Below are 13,015 nucleotides of genomic sequence, written 5' to 3'. Positions count from 1 at the left end.
TCTGCAACTCAAGATTTATACATGCACACATGAAATAAAACTATTGGAACAGATAGGCAATTTCTTGTGACACATTTAGTAATTATTGCTTCATTTTTTGGTAGATATTAATGTGAGGCATATTTCTGGCCCCCATAAATTTATATACTGGCACCAGCCACACCACATCCCAATAATAATTTCTCATATGAAAATGAAATCAAATATAACATCACTAAAATATAGGCCACTCCATTTGATTTTTTGGAACCTAATCAAATATTTCATGTCATTATCACAAACAAACACATTCGGACTATTCACATGAAATTGTCTCCATGTGAAGATAATTGAACATATTTTACTAAATTATTATTTAATAATTTTTAATTATCAACTTTACATAAAAACAATTTCAGATGAGTAATCAAATGAAATAAAATAACCCCTTTATATATCTATGTATAATTTTTTATAAAAAAGGAAAAACAAGAAGAAAAGAATAATGTATGAAGATCTTTTTTATTTTTACAAAATTTTTGAAGCACACAACATAGGAAGAGCAAATTTCCAGACACACTAAAACAGCCCGGCCTTCCTATCCAAATCCAAATCTAGGACCAAAACAAATTGTTGTGAACATGTATATAATTATATAAACTAGGAAAAAAGTGTCAAAATTAACAAATTATAAAACCAAAAGAATATTGAAAAAGAAAAGTATGTATCTATAATCATAATGGAGAACAAAAAAGAACAAAAGACCAACTCAACATTCCCTTGCTTTAAGGACGGGCGACTTCGTTTGATTCATGTAGTCGACTTCTTCGCCAAGAAAGACACGGCATTGTTTGTTGGTTGCAATCATTTGCGTTTTTTCGGGCTGGCGGACGCACCCTTATCTTTGCGAGGGTCGTATCTTGGAAGATTCAACAGTGTGTTCACTCGAGTCACTCCTTGGAGTGCAGACCACTCTCCAGCATCCATCACATCATCTTTCAACGTTTCTTCGTTGCTTTCGCCATTGGATGTGTCATTATTGACTTCCCTGCAAGTTCCGGATCTTACCAGACCAGCAGGTTCCAGAAGGCTTTCCACTTCTTCGCTGCCGCCATTTGCATTGATCCCTGAACTCTGCTGCTCTTTCGACTTAGCAAAGGAAGCATTAGATACTTTATGCAAGTCCGGGTCCAGAAAGAGGCAAACCACTGCACAGTCATCAACCTTGGAAGTCGGATATTTGTACCTCCAAGCTCTAACAGCTGACTCGACCAGCGCTCGAGCTGCCATGGACCGTGCAGGTGCTGCTGCTACGATGTCTACCACTTCTTTGTTTGAGAGAACATCCCAAATCTGATAATGAACAATTAGATCAAGTACAAGAAAAAATAAACAGGCTTGCGCGATTAGTAGTCAGGTAATCTTACCCCATCGGTTGCTAAGACGATAAACTCATCCTTCTCGGTGAGTCTTCTGTATGAAACCTCTGGAACAGATATCAAACCAAAATCTTTAAGACAAAAATCTCCGAATGCACGAGCCATGGCTAGGCCAGGGGAATCGTTATTTGGCAACCAGACTCGAGCAACTTCAGGTTCATCATGAAGGGCGAAAACACGCCCTTTACATCTACGAATTCTCTCTGCTTCGGCTGCAAAATTAAGAAAACAAACAAACAAATGAGCGAAGACTTAGCGAACAATAGCAGCAGACAAATAGAAAGCTATGACAAATGAAATAAAATTACTACTTTCAATGGCCAGATTAAGATGCTCAACAACCTTATGCTGTTTTCAAAACAAAGTTTGTGAGAACTCAAATGAAAGATAATATATACCTGGAAGATTGGGTTTTAGATCCACAGTTAACTGAACTGCAACAAGAGAATTATCTTTCTCTCTTGTACCAAGCACAGCTCTGGAATCACCAACATTTCCGACAATAAGATCACGACCCTATAAAGGAAGCAAAATCTTTTTAAGGCCAGAACTAATTCACATGTAGACAAGTCGAATAAATATTTAAGAGAATCACTATATTTCGCAGGTTACAAAGTTGACACCTGTTTCACCAATGTTACTGCTGTTGTTCCACTGCAGAAGCAATCGACGCTAGGGTGTGTCTTCAATTCTCTATCCATAACTTTGAAGGCCTTCAGAAAAGACTCTCTAACTGTTAGAAAGATTTCAGGGTATTTTTCCAATTCTTCGACATCAATGGATGCTCTGGATTCCTCGTCAGCGGATACAAATGCAGCCTCTTCTGTGTTCATGCTTACTGCCGTATTCACGCTAATTTCCTTGAGGACATCCTCACCAGATGCATTAGGTTCCCAATGAGCATTCAGTTTTAGAGGAAGAACATCCCTCACTTTTTTCGCAACCATGTGACCAAATGGACCATGGCCATCGAAAACACCGCAGAAAACAGTATCTTGCCTGGAACAAAAGTTCTGCAATACACATTAACAAAACAAAGGTAAGAAGCACTGTTCAGAAGTAATCAACAGAAAAACCAACAAACTATCAACAATTGCTAGTATTGCAAGAAACAGCAATCAAGAGATCCCCCACTTCCAACCAGAAAAAAGAAAATCCGAAACAGGAAAAGTAGATAATTACAAGATGGAAGTAAAGGGCAAGACATGAAGTTTATTAAGCGTGGATCAGCTATATATCAATTTTCATGTAGCATAACTAGCTACAGCTCACAGTACTGTAATTATCCCAGCTGAACAAAAATGTTAGATCCTTAATGCTCATGATCCATAGGCATAAAGTGAATTTAGACAAAACCATACTCTGACAAAGAAAGCATGAGAAATATGATGCTTGATCACAACCAGATCAGCAGAAAATGGGAATCACAAAACAAGTCTCAATATAAGACAGATAAGTATATATATACAGTTATGTCTCCTTAATATTTGAATATCATCCATGTTGTGAACAAAGTAAAACAAAATGTTGCAAAAGCTACAAATTAAACAAGGCACTATAAAGGGGAATTTAGTATTTTCTTTTTCTGTTGGTCTTTGCCACCAATACCAAGATTCCAAACCATATTACAAAGAATCCAATATATACCATACAAGGACTCCAACTCAATACCACAGAAATGCAGTCGAATTTGCCTACAGTATTAAAGGGTTATTGCATAACTTTTAAGTTATATTGTAAAACAAAATGGATCAATATTATAATTAAAGAGTGCAAAAAATGGAAAAAGTGAGGGAGAAGATCTCACCTCCCAAACAACCATGGCATCTTGATTGGTGCCTTTCTTTCCTTGCTGGGTGAACAAGGAAGCAACTTGGGTAGAGCCATTGAGGAAGATCCTACCAGGGACCCTATGGAGAGGCTCATTCCTCCAATACTCAAATGAAGAGTTTCTTGATCCAAACCTCTTCTTGGAATTCTTCCTTTTCCTCAATCCTGAAGATGGTGAATTGGGGTTCCTGCTTTCCACAGAGAAGCAGGACCCCATTCTTAGGGCCCTTAGAATGCCTAGAATGCACTCCAGACCACCTGAGTAGCAACCACCACACACACACAAGCTTTCTTCCCTTGAAGGATCCGTCACAACTCACTTTTTGATTCCCCAAACAACAAACAGATGAACACACAAAGGAACAAGTTCCTTCTTGTGTTTGTGTTTTAACAAGTTCTAATACACACACAAACACAAATTCACCAGAACCAACCAATGGTATACCCTTTTCAGAGTGAGACTGCTGAATTATGCTAGTGATTCAGTTTGATGCATCAATCAAAGGATAAGGTTAACTAACTAGGAAAGAAAGATAATAGTTTTTTAATCACCCCCCAAATGGAAAAACAAAATATAGTACCTTTTTTCTTCTCCCTTTTCACTTTTCAGTTCTCTTTGTTAACGGAATAATAACTGATAGACACATGGACATAAAAGTGTATAGATCTATAAGTATAATCCACTGAACTTAAAAAAAAAAAAAACACTTTTTTTTAAATATTATCAAAACAAATTCAGCAACAGCATGGTTAACATGAAGAGAAGGTAGTTGAGGTGTGATTAGCAGAGAATGTGGTGTTGACAAGTTATGGTTTTGATGAGAGAAATTGGGTGTAAGTGGCAGACCCAGAAAGAAAGTAGAGAGAGTTATTGGGATGGAAGAAGAAGAAGAAGGAAGGAAGAGAATGCATGGGAATGGGGAAAAGAGAGAGAAGCGGACAAGTTGAGAGTAGAGAAACAATCGGAGCCACTAAGGTCTAAGAAGGAGATCGCAAAGACCCGTGCTTTTCTCTGTTTTCTCTTTCTCTTTCTCTTTCTCTTTGAGAACGTCACTTTTGGAGAGAGAGAGAGAAAGAAGACAAAGGAAATTCTTTTCTTTGGGAGAGAGAAGGGAAAGTTCCTTTTAGAGTTTTTGAGTTTTGACATCTAATTAAAATAATAATAAATTTTCGAATTTTCTTAGTAAATTAATTAGATTTATGTTGATTAAAAAATACGTATAAAATTATAAATGAGATAAGTTACTGAAAAAATATTTTTTTTCATAATTCTGACATATCTGAGAATCGAATTCAACGGGGTTAATTAAAAATTAGTTTTCAAATTAATTTAGTTCAAGATAAAAATTCGTTGATAATAAATTAAAAATAATTAAAAAAATTAGTCAAAAATTACTTAATCAATTGAATCGATATAATTTTTTAATAATTAATTAATTTAAAATAATAAATTATAAAAAATTATTTCTTAAAAAATATTTATACATAAATATATTATTTTATAAATTTCTAATCCTATCAATTTAATAATTGGTTCAATTTTTAAAGCTTTGAGTCTTTTAAATATTTTATTTGCAAATGTAATATGTGTTATTTATCTTATTTACTCATCTTATTTAGAGTGACAATAACATTAAAATAATAAATAATCTAAAAAAAGATATTTACAATATAATTTTAATCGATTTAGAAGATAAAATTGTCTGATTTATTATGATTTAAACTATATTGATTTTTTTTTTCATTCTAATCCAATTTGATTCAAATCATTACAATTGCATTAATTTGAATTTCTTTTTTTAATTTGGATTGGATTGATTTATTTGTTTTGAAAAAAAAAACAATAATTTAAATTTTAAAATTTGGAATGAATGTGAAAAAATAATGATTAAAATTTTTAAAATATTAAATTTAAGGATGATGACTATAAATTTATCCAATCCAAAATTATACAATTGCGCTACTTATCTTATTTATGTATAATATAAACTTGATAAGTAATTCAGCGCCAAAAAAAAAAAATTGAAATATGTTATAAGTGTAAATATGAACTTTTATTTTTTTTTTCAATTCATATTTTAAGTATTTATTTTTCCAATTATTTTTTAAATGTGATACGAATTATACTTATTATGAAATAAAAGGAGTAATATTTTTATTAAAATCATAAAAATCTTTTTTAGAGAAAATAATTAGTATAAAAGGTGTTTTATTATTATTTTAAAATTATTATGAGACCAGTTGATAATTAATTAAATAGGAGGCGGCCCACACATAAATTTCATAAAGATAATTCCCTAATTTCATTTGACTTTACCAAACAAAATCTTTCATGATATCTGGTGCCATGGTGGTAGTTGCAATGAGGCATGGAATTTTCTAAATTGATTCTGCCATTTCCAATTTTATATATATATATATATATATATATATATATATATATATATATATAAATATAATAACAACCCTACTACCCATTTTACCAGGAACATTAATGTTTTCCTTTAGTTAATCTTATTTCATTCTTTATGGCTAAAGACAATATTATTTTTATTATATTTGCTTCTTTTTTTCTTTTTTTTTTTTTTGGTGAATGTGAATGCACTCTATATAAAATAAGAAGTACAACGCTCTTTAAAAATGATATGTTAAAGATGGTAAATTAAAATGTATCTAGAACTTAAAAAAAAATGTATCTAAATTTTTATGTTTTAATTTCTATCCGAGAGAAGATATATTTGTGTGTTAATTTAGATTAGCTATCCAACTAAAAAGGGAGAATTTATTCAGTAAAAATAAATTGAGTGAAGAGTGAAGATTATAATTAAATTTTTGAGGTGAGTATATATTTCATATGATGTCTGTTTTTATTGTAAAAAAAATCTTACTTCTTAATTCAAAATATTTTTTATCATAATATTATCCTATTAAAAATAATTTTGGCAGTTGAATCTTCACTTTTTTTTATTAAAAATATTTAACATGCATTTATAAACAACAATCGATATAATACAAAATGAATTTAATTAAATAGTTATTTAAAATATTTTGCAATAATATCATTACATTAAAATCAAAACTCTTCTAACATTACCAATAGTTTAAATGTATCAACATATTCATTTAAAAAGAGAAAAAAAATTAAAATCTTATAATAAAAGCATTATACTGCAAGCTAAGTCCGTGACCTTATTATTATTTGAATAATCAACTTTATCGACTTTTTTATATATTTAAATATGAAAAAAATTTTAATTTCCGGAACACGCATCAAATGAAAACCTTTCTAAAATAGGTAGGGCCATTTCATGGGCGTCGTCCGCGAAATGAAGAAGGACGTCAACTCACTCCAAACAGCCACGAATTGAAGCTGACACGAACAGCTTTTCTATTTCGTGCATGGCAGGAACAAAATGACCCATTCCACCTGCAACGCACACGAAATGGAGGAGAAGCCAATTAGTGGCTGACATCCACGCGAATTTTATTTTCCATGAGAATGAACTTCTTTAATTTTCTATTTTTCATTCCTAGATCAGCATATCAGCAGAATCAACAGACATATGGTATAGTTTAAACATTAGAATCACAACCAGTCTTCATAATTTACAAATAGCTTTTTTCACATAAATGATATTAGCCAGTTTTCTACACAAACATGTTCCCAACTACTAACTAAGTAAGAAAAAGCTCTATAAGTTTTCCATTCTCACACCAGTGTCCCTGGCATAGGGGGGAGGACCATTGTTAGATTTGGAAAAACTAACATAATAAATCTCAGAGGCTATGCCTGTGAGAACGATGAATGCAGCTCCGGCTCTAAAGACACTCTTCCTCATTGTCTCGCACGATGGTGCACTCTGTTTCAAGAGATTTCTGTACTTGGTGTGGTAAGCATTCCTCACAGAACCGGCCAGCAAGCATGCCGCAGCAATAATAAACGTTACCCTGAATCAAAAACATAGCCATGTCAGTTCAACTCTTAATTGCACCAAGTTAAACTTGGCGAATAATAGTATAAGTCCGAGAGAAATTATTGTGCATAATCATGTTAGATCTGTGTTGTTCAATTATCATTGTTCTGGTTAAAAAGTTGGTCTTGGAACTTTATATGTGAAATCAATAAGAAAAGAAAAGGAAAACAATTGGAAGCAAGTGTACCAGCTAGTTATGAATAAGCAAATTGCCCAAGATCTAGAACCACTTGGTCTCATAGCTTTTTCGCAGGAAATGGAACCTCTCCAGTTTTTTTAACACTTGACAAAATACAGTGTGATATCTTACCTTTGATTCTATAAGTGGGATCAGAAATAAATAAGGGAGAGAAAGTGATGAATGGTTAGATTAAATACTACACACCATCCAGTTTTTTTTTTTTTTAACTGGAGAGGATCCACTCCCTTTTCCGCAGCAGAGGCATCTAGTTACAATCATTATGATCACTTGACTCGCGACTAGGATGAAGAACGAACCCACGCCAAGGCCAGTTGCAATGTCAGAATCATATTGGCAGTACTTTCTACCATTAGCATCAACAACTAGCTTGGCCTGTATTACCAACATATACATATATTAAAGGAATCCATTACAATAATTCGTGTGTGCCGCAGGTGGAATGGGTCATTTTGTTCCTGCCATGCACGAAATGGGAAAGCTGCCCGTGTCAGCTCCAATTCGTGGCCGCCGGGGTGAGTTGACGTCCTTTTCCATTTCGCGGATGACGCCCATGAGATGGCCTACGTATTTCACAAAGGTTTTCATTTGGTGCGTATTCTGAGAATCAAAGTTTTTTCCATATTTAAATATATAAAAAAGCCCAACTTTACCAATAGTTCGAACCCTTATTTGTACCCATAATAATAATATACTTTCGTCAATTAAATATATGTATTTTTGTTCCAGACCCAATCTCCAGGTCCTTTTTCGAGAACCCGACAATCTTAATATTGAGCTATCTTCACGGTCCAAAGACGGATCAATAACTTTCTATATTTTGATCCAATATTTAAATTGAAATCCATATCATATCTTAGCTAAACAAAGATAAAATAAGATATCTACCGCAAGCTATATAAAAGGGAGTCAGAGGTCCCTCAGGTACTTACTCATTCCTTACACACACACATTTTAAATACATTCTGACTTAAGCGTCAGAGTGTCTTTGCAAGTACCACACCCACCGCTTCAGAGCTTGGATCGCACCATCATCAAGATCCGCAAGTTTCTGATCTCTTACTCAAGCCGTACGGATAACCTCCTGTACATTGACGCCGTTTATGGGACTTGCAGAACTTGGTGGCATGGCGAGCGAATGCGGGGAGCAGCTTTCAAGCCACAATTACCACTCAAACTCACTAGAGCGTGAACTGCAGAATAACGGCAATCCCACCTCACGAGAGGATAGCCAGCGTTGCCCATGCCAAACCAAATCACAATCATCAAAAACAACTACTGCGAGAAAGAGACCATAGATTTAACAAAATTAGAATGCTCGACGGTCTGGGAGAGCAAGCGAATTGGATCATCCAACAGCTCCAAGATTGGATGCAGACCTTGGAAGATCGGATCACCTCTAAGAAACACTACCAACCGGAGCACACGAGTGAAGCAATCTCCCGGATTGTATCACGAAAAGAGCAAAAGAACGAGAGATTGCCAAACCGACATCACGGTAAATGCCAGAACAGCAGCAGATCACGAGAATCTGAGCACCAAAGAGATTCCAAATGAAGAAGTAATGAACCCGTGATAATGAAAGCCACCCTATTCACCGAAAAAGTCCTAAAGTTCAAGCTGCCAAAGGGTTTCGACAAACCAACTGACATGAAATGCGATGACACTATAGACCCTTAGGGACACTTAACGGCCTTCGAAGTCAAGATAAACCTAGAGGGAGCAGTCGATGCAATCCGGTGTAGAACCTTTCCGGTAATATTAGCTGGACCGGCCATCAAGTGGTTCAATGCCCTCTCAAACAACTCGATATCCTGCTTTGATGACGACTCTAAGAAATTCGTGACGCAATTCACCACACAGATTGTGAAAGCAAAACACCTGATCAGCCTGCTCAAAGTCACACAATGACAAGACAAACCCACAAGAAAATACCTTGACAGGTTCAACGACGAGTGCTTGACAGTTGATGGGCTCACAAAGTCCGCGGCCAGCCTCTGCCTAACCAATGGACTAATGAACAAGGACTTCAAAAAGCACCTCACAAACAAACTGATCTAGATGATGCACGGAATTCAGATCGTGACAAGGGAGTACATAAATGATGAAGAGGTAAGTCACATCGTAGTAGCCAATAAATGGTACCACGATAACACCACCACACAAAACAATCCACCAACTAAAAAAGCCCTAAAGTAATGACATCGGTCCCCTTTCGGGGAGGGAAAGATAACCCCCAATTAAGAAGGATCCAACCAAGTTGGTAAACTTTTTTTTATGTTCTTTTTACTTTGTTTTAAAGGCACTCTTTCATACCCAAAAATAACAAGAGGTTTTAACCAGATCCCAACTTGTTCAAGTTTCAATAAAGCAAGTTATTAATTCATAAAATATCATTTTCTCTTTTACGTTCATACTACCAACACAACAAACGGAACAAATAAAATGGTCATTTTGGAGATTGATCATTTCCGAAGCCAACAAAACGGATATCCAAATAAGTAAACGGCTACCCAGGGATTGACCACCCCGAGGCTAACAAAACGGATATCCAAATAAGTAAACGGATATTCGGAAATCGATTACCTCGAGCCCAACAAAATGGATATCCAAATAACAAAATAGATATCTAAATAACAAAAAACGGCGACCCGGTGATCGATCACCCCAAGGCCAACAACACGGATATCCAAATAAGTAAACGGCTACTTGGGGATCGATCACCCCGAGGATAACAAAGCAGATATCCAAATAATTAAAAATGGCGACCTGGAGATCGATCACCCCAAGACCCACAAAACGGATATCCAAATAAGTAAACGGCTACCCGAGGATCGATCACTTCTAAGGCTAACAGAACGGATATCCAAATAAGTAAACGGCTACCCGAAAATCGATCACCCCAAGACCAACAAAATGGATATCCAAATAACAAAATAAATATGCATATAAGTTAAACGGCTACCAGGGGATCGATCACCCCGAAATCAACAGAATGGATATCCAAATAATAAAAAATGGTGACACAGATATCGATCACCCGCGAAGCCACCAAAACGGATATCCAAATAAATTAAACGACTATCCCTAGAAACTGATCACCTCCGAGGCCAACAAAATGGATATCGGAACAAGCTAAATAAGCAAAGTATTGAAATCGGCCCACCAAGAGGCCTAAAATAAGTTCATAGTAACAGCCCAAAAAGGCCACATAAAACAAGCATGAGTTGACGGTCTTCCAACTCGTAAAAAGTCGAACTCACCAACATTCCACCAATCGGCGCAAGATGACGTCATACCCTTTCCAGTCTCCTCACGGCATCCTGATAACAGAAAACCAAACTTGTCAACAAAAGCAGCGTTAAGGTCTAAGCTAATGACTTTCCAACTCGCGAAAAGCGGAATTCACCAACATCCCACCAATTGGCGCAGAATGACGTCACGTCTTTTCCAGTCCCCTCATAGTCTCCCAAACAACGGAGAACCGGGCTCCCTAACAACTCAACAATGAGACTAAGCAAGCATGCTCTCATGCTCCGTGCATGCTCCGAGGGTAATTGTTCCGGATCCGATCTTCGGGTCCTTCCTCGAAACGGTCACCAAACCCGAAAATTTTAAGATTGGGCCATCCTCACGGCCCAAAAAACGGATCAATAACTTCTAATATCTTTACCAACATTCAAATTTAAATACATCCCTTCTCTTAGCTAAACAAAGATAAGATAACTATCGCAAGCTATATAAAGGGGAGCCAAAGGCCCCTCAGATACTTACTCATGCCGCACACCTTCTACTTCTCAGATTTATTTTGACTTGAGCGTCGGAGTGTCTTTACAGGTACTACTCCTGCCGCTCGAATAAGACGATTCGACAACTGCCTCGACTCGCAAGTTCTTAATCTATCTCACAACCTGTACCAGAGATTTTTAGTATATTTTTAAATATTTTTAAATAATAAATATAAAAATTATTTTATGCTTATCGTGCCTACAAATAAATGCTAATAATAATAGTAATACTAATAATCAACATCAAAACAACTGCTCTGATACGTGGAACTTGAACAACCAGTAATATGCATGGTCTACATTGCTCAATTCAAATTCATGCTTCGTGTTTTGCTTCAATAATTCTTAAGTATGCTATACTTGTCTTTATTCGAAATTATTTTTAAGGTGTAATTTAAAAGTTTAATTTTGATACGATGATATTAATATAAAATATTTTATACAATTATGTAATTATATTTATTTTTTGAATAATTATTTATGTAATTATTATTAAAAAAATAGTGATTTTTACTCATATAATATTATGTTATTAAATACATATATAAAATTAATTTGCATTAATAATAATACGTTAAAATTAAATTTTTAATTTAATTTGTTTTCAGCAAAAACTTAGAAGACTAAAGATATACAGAAATTATTAAACAAAAATGTTAATAAATATTAGAATCATATTTAGCGGGTATTTGTGTGGACTCAACTGATGCATTAAAAGGGTTTAATATTGTTTTGCACAAATTACATAATTCAACTAATATGTGGAATATATTGATGATAACTTAAAATTAAATACTTATAAATTTAAGTGGAATATATGGAACAATATCAGTCATTATTATTGATAACTACCATCTTGAATAATCACATAAATAAAAATGACGTGATTAAATAATATTATAATTTTTATTTTTGCAATCAACACATCATAGTTTAAGCCCTATTTTTATTACCTAAATGAAACATTTAATTTTATCATAAGATTTTATAATAAACAAAAAATTATTAAGTTAATCATTTTTATTGGCATCATAATATAATTTTTATATATGTAAAAAAAAACATTTTCACCATTCATATAATTAAACTAAATTAGATTTTATTATTATTAATTAGGATTAACTGTCAATTCAGTATCAAAAAGATTCAGCGGCAGACCAAAAAAATCCTTATTATTATCAATAAAACAGATTTGAATGATTTAAAAATACAACAAAAATAATCAATAAATATTATATTTTTTGTAAGTAACAAAAATATTTTTATATTTAGCAAACGACTTATTTATTTGATCTAAATTTTTGGGGTAACATTTTAATAAATATTTAGAAAGTGCACACAAAAAATGAGCAAAATTTGATCTCTAAATTTTTTTTATTTTTCAAAAAAATATGGTCATTCACAATAATTTTTTTAAAAAATTCACTTGAAAAAAATTTACCAAAATTTAAGAATAAAAAATCTTATTTTTTAATAATTATTACAAAATTTTGCATCAAAATTTAATTTCTAAAATTATTTTTTTAAATATATATTTAATATTTAATTTGTTTGTCATATTTATTTAATCTTTGAAAATTTATTTATTATTAATATATTTTAAAAAATTTTTGGTCAATGATATAAATTTTTAGATACCATTTTAATAATTTACTCTTATTATTATTATTGTTATATATGGTTGTTGTTATCGTTAGTACTATGATACTAGAATGGAATATTGATTTTAATTTCTATATATAGGGCATTCAATATATATACATGCATATATAGTAATTTCCAGCTGGCATGATTATTAGATATTGA

The 13,015-nt window shown here is 33.5% G+C and overlaps 1 protein-coding gene across 1 annotated transcript; it reads right to left on the bottom strand.

Annotated features, from left to right (window-relative positions):
- Positions 1–485: 485 nt before the first annotated feature.
- LOC112797572 (probable protein phosphatase 2C 33) lies at positions 486–4,396 on the bottom strand. Its single transcript, XM_025840583.3, has 5 exons — positions 3,226–4,396; positions 2,042–2,431; positions 1,817–1,934; positions 1,407–1,630; positions 486–1,332 (listed from the first exon to the last, which is right to left on the bottom strand). Exons 1-5 carry the CDS (start codon positions 3,463–3,465, stop codon positions 844–846), a joined length of 1,461 nt encoding a protein of 486 aa, XP_025696368.1. The 5' UTR covers positions 3,466–4,396; the 3' UTR covers positions 486–843.
- Between the last annotated feature and the right edge of the window lie 8,619 nt (positions 4,397–13,015).

This window comes from Arachis hypogaea, chromosome 4, assembly GCF_003086295.3.
Source record: "Arachis hypogaea cultivar Tifrunner chromosome 4, arahy.Tifrunner.gnm2.J5K5, whole genome shotgun sequence".
NCBI classification, from domain to species: Eukaryota; Viridiplantae; Streptophyta; class Magnoliopsida; order Fabales; family Fabaceae; genus Arachis; species Arachis hypogaea.
The sequence above is the reverse complement of the archived record's forward strand: the minus strand, read 5'-3'. Positions and strand labels throughout refer to the sequence as shown.

Coding starts and splice junctions, on each gene's coding strand:
- LOC112797572 (XM_025840583.3), bottom strand. CDS start 3,465: ATGGGGTCCTGCTTCTCTGTGGAAAGCAGGAACCCCAATTCACCATCT. Junction 1,935..2,041: donor CAGTAACATTGGTGAAACAG/GTGTCAACTTTG, acceptor CTTCCTTTATAG/GGTCGTGATCTTATTGTCGG. Junction 1,333..1,406: donor TCGTCTTAGCAACCGATGGG/GTAAGATTACCT, acceptor GTTCATTATCAG/ATTTGGGATGTTCTCTCAAA.